The sequence below is a fragment of the Cicer arietinum genome, chromosome 6 (genome assembly GCF_000331145.2).
Source record: "Cicer arietinum cultivar CDC Frontier isolate Library 1 chromosome 6, Cicar.CDCFrontier_v2.0, whole genome shotgun sequence".
NCBI classification, from domain to species: Eukaryota; Viridiplantae; Streptophyta; class Magnoliopsida; order Fabales; family Fabaceae; genus Cicer; species Cicer arietinum.
In genome coordinates this window covers 62,987,174-62,991,419 of record NC_021165.2, presented here as the reverse complement: position 1 = coordinate 62,991,419, position 4,246 = coordinate 62,987,174, and the positions used below count along the sequence as shown (strand labels likewise).

General features: G+C 34.7%; 1 protein-coding gene across 1 annotated transcript in view; it reads left to right on the top strand.

Moving 5' to 3' along the window:
• Positions 1–4,246, top strand: part of LOC101489540 (uncharacterized) — an 11,741-nt gene that overhangs the window by 6,385 nt on the left and 1,110 nt on the right. Inside the window, exons 10-19 of the mRNA XM_073369670.1 lie at positions 6–40; positions 443–505; positions 621–706; positions 824–889; positions 1,092–1,718; positions 1,818–1,889; positions 1,996–2,066; positions 2,263–2,320; positions 3,549–3,792; positions 4,024–4,241. Of these exons, the coding sequence (XP_073225771.1) occupies positions 6–40; positions 443–505; positions 621–706; positions 824–889; positions 1,092–1,718; positions 1,818–1,889; positions 1,996–2,066; positions 2,263–2,320; positions 3,549–3,792; positions 4,024–4,241 (1,540 nt within the window). The remainder of the gene's footprint in view (positions 1–5; positions 41–442; positions 506–620; positions 707–823; positions 890–1,091; positions 1,719–1,817; positions 1,890–1,995; positions 2,067–2,262; positions 2,321–3,548; positions 3,793–4,023; positions 4,242–4,246) is intronic.

Here is a 4,246-nt window from a genome sequence, read left to right as displayed (position 1 = left end):
GTAGGGAAGCAACTAAACATTGGTTCATCTGATTTTGGAGGTAGCGTTGAGTTTTCAAAACTATGCCTCATTTGTTTAGGAATTTTAGTTTTATGGCATAGGCTGCTAAATTCCTTCACATCACATATACATGGTAATCATATTAGTGTGGTAGGTTTTTTTCCAGCTGTAATGTAATGTAATATGTTTTCACAAGTTATCGTGTCATAACACTATGAGTCACTTAGTGGCTAGCATATCATATATTTTTCAATAGTTATCTTATATTCTTATAATTCTATGTAATAATACATGTATGATATAATATAACCCATGCTCTTTCAGTAAATTGTTTTTTTTTCTTCTCATTTCTGGTATATATATTTTTTCATAATCAATATATAGTCTATATTTTCTTTTAATCATGTTTTCACACACTGCATATTGAAATATGGCTGTCTAGGTGAATCCGATGATGATCGTGAAGAATTGTTTAAGGCTGCTAATGCTGCTCTTAATGCAAGCAGTATGTACTTGAGCCACTCTACCTTGTTTCAAAATTTCTTGTACATCCTCCATTATGCTTCTCCTTTTTGTATTCAGTTTTACGTCTGACTAGTTTCCTACCTTTTATTATGTAGATCTTGCTTCGGGTTCATTCTGGAAAAAAGTGGAGTATATTTTTGCTTCCATCAGCTTGGACGATGCATCTTTCGTGAAGCAGCAGGTGGCAACTGGGTCTTGAACATGTCATGCTTTTCTGGAAATGTGAAGTTATTTTTTGATTCTCAATATGTTGTATAGTTTCTGATGTACTGTTTTTTTGTTTTTGTTGCTGTATCAGCTCAATATTGCCGACGAATTGGAAAAAAGTTTATCTCATATGTTTGCGCTTGATCATGATATGTTGGTAAGTTTTCAGCGTTTTGCATAAATTAGCCTATATCTTTCATCTTGCTTATTAATAATGAAACCTTTTGATAAGATCTCCACAGTTTTAATAATTAGATCTTCACAGTTGCCATCAAATTCCCTTGTCTGAAATATAAACGAGTAATCCTACAACTTAAATATGAGAAATATCAGTAACTAGGAAATTCTCATTTTCTCAGGGTGTTGTTATAAATAACAAAACCACTCAAGGTTCAGAGGATAGAAGGAGAAGCAACTTTGATGAAGAATCAACCAAATTTGATGGTGTAGGTGGGAGGAATGACATGGAAAGAGTAGACAAGGTTACTCCATTATTCCAAAGACTTCTTTGTGCTCTAATTGAAGAAGATGAAAATGAAGAATCATACCACCAAAGCGAAGCAAAGAATATATCTCGACAGTGTGCTAGTGATGATTCTCACTGTGGATCTTGTAATCAGGTTGATTTTGAACCCAAAGACCGGGATAGAATTGAATCTGAAGTTGAATCAAACGTGGATATCCAAATTCAGAAAAATTGCATAATTGACCGACTATCTTGTGATAAGAGTACCACATCCAACACATTTAGGTACCCAAACACATCCAGTTCTTTACAAAGCACTGGTGTTTGGCAGGGAGATGAAGAATTTTCCCTTTCTGATATCACTCATACTGGCGAAATATGTTCAAATGATCTTGATCAACTGCAGCCTGAATTAAGTAATCCTAGCTTTCCTTCTCCTGACGGCGAGTATCAGCTGATGTCTCTGGATGAAAGGCTGCTGCTTGAGTTGCAGAGCATTGGTTTATATCCAGAAATATTGGTAGGGTTTTATTTCATATATGGAATTGCAAATGTCATAGTTACTTGAAACTTACTGAATTAGTGACTATACTCCTTATACTTGCTTTGCTTGATGCAGCCTGATTTAGCTGAGGAAGATGAAGCTATAAATCAAGACATTGTGAAACTTGAGAAAGCACTATATGAACAGGTTTGTATTGCAAGAATTGTCCTTGATAAATAAACCACATTTATCTACTTTGCCTCCAATTTTGTCCATTCTTATATCATTATCCCTTATTTTGATTGGCTAATAGAATGGAAGGAAGAAGTACAATTTGGACAAAATTGATAGAGCTATTCTTAAAGGGAGCGACATGGAAAGGCAGTATGTTTTTATTATGCTTTGCATGTTTCACAACTGATTCCTCTGTGATCTTTTATTTATTTTATGTTATATATCATATCCTAATTTGTTCCTTTTCTGGCATGCATTCATGAGTCATGACTTTCCATTTCTTGGTTTGTGCTGATTGCTCAAGATATTATTGATTATTGTTAATGTTAATTTGCTTACTTTGCAGGAAGATTGAGCAAGCTGCATTTGATCAACTTACTGAAATGGCATACAGAAAGAGATTGGTAAGAAGCTTTTCTTTACCAGCATTTTTAAAAAGGGCAACCTGGTGCTATAAAACTCTTGTAATAGCAGGGTCTAAGGAAGCATTAGACCCATTGTAGGTCTGTTGTAAACAGCCTTAACTTACTTGCATTTGCTAGAGTTGAATTTCACAACTTGAATTTGTGACCTTTTAGTCACACGGAAACAATTCTAAACGGTGTGCCAGACCCTCTCTCCTTTACCAACTCTATATTGTATATTTTGTTGAGATCTACAAATTCCCTTACCATTTCTTTACCACAGAGATTAGGGTGCTAGGGTTGGCTTTTTAATGCTTAAAGAGGATCTTTGTTGGGCTAATTTCAGTGTAGCGACGTAGTTCCTACTGGCTTAGTCATATACATGCTTCTTTTGTAAGCAGTCAACTAATAAATTAAAAGGAGACTAATAAGTGTTGAATTGCTATTGGGTTCATTTGTTTAAGCTTTCGAAAAAAGTGATTCTAAAGTTGTGTAAAAAAGAAATTTCTAATTTTAAAAGATACTTATGAAGTTACTCAAAGTAGTTTGTCAAAATATTCAGAAATTAATTGCACTTATTTAGTTACAGTTATAGTTGTGTTTTTTCAGATGCTACTCAATGTAGCTTCTCAAAATAATTAGAAATTCGTTTTTTAAACTGATGATTTTCAAAATTGGACAAAATGTCTTGAAAGAGTGGCTTTTAAAAGTGCTTTATTGTCAAAATAAAAGTGGTTTTTTCTTAAAAACCTGAAACAAGTAGGTTCATAATCAGATGCCTCTTATTTGGAATTTATATAGGATTTAGAGAGATTGCAATTTTAATCGTGTTTGCTGTCTGTCTCTATTTTTTACTAAAATTTAAGTAAAATGTGTCAGATAATTGTTCATTGGTTACTTTTGATCTTTTCTTCTTCAGCATGTGTTGTTGGTTACTTTTTTTGTGCCTGAATCATACATGTCAGTAGGCCATAGGTTTGGAAATAACTTAAAAATTGGAAGGAATCAATTTTTTTTTGTTCTTTTCAAGGTTAGTTTAGAAACTCTTCACATACCACCATCTCGTCCTTTCCCATTTCTTTGCTGCCTTTTTTAATAATCCTTATTCGACCATATTCACCATCTTGTGTGTGATTAGTGGGAATAGGCTTTGGTTGTTGTCGCTAATGAAGAGTGAGTAGGCATTTCATAAGTTGTAACCATGGGTTTTCTACTCAAATTTTGGCAGGCATGCCGTGGAAGCAGAAATTCAAAAAGTGCCATTCAGAACGTTTCACAGCAAGTTGCTCTGGCTTTTCTTAAACGCACTCTTGGAAGATGTAGAAGATATGAAGAAGCTGGGGTTAGCTGCTTTAGTGAACCTACTCTGCAAAATATTATGTTTGGTGCACAACCTGCAGGTTGCATTGTCTCTGGCACAGCCAGTAATACATGTAACAAAGCTTTGCATCAAATGGAAGTCAGAAAATTAGGTATTTCAATTTCTTTTGCTTGCTTTTGTAACAACGTCGGTGGATGTGTTGTTACCCTTTTGATATATTAGGTCTTAGAAATCTTTGCCATGTAATCAGACTGTCTTCCTTCAATATGCAAGTCCTGTTTCATTGACTCTATCTTTGCACTAACGTTTAAGATATTTTTGGGTGTTGGCTGATTATTTTTTTATTTACATTTTAACTTTTATTGTGTGTCTACTGCTACAGGTGCAGTTTCTAGTGCTTCTGAGAAATATGATGGTCAGAGGGATTATGCAGACAGGGGACTGGTTGATTCTTTTCAAGGTTCAATCCACTCATCAGAACAAGTGTCATCGAAGAATGGGTCTGCGATTATCAAGGAGAAGAGCAGGGAAATGCTGATCAATGGCGATGTCAATGGTTCTTCAAGAACATCAATTCCTGATGGTGCTGTTCATGGTGGAGTGAA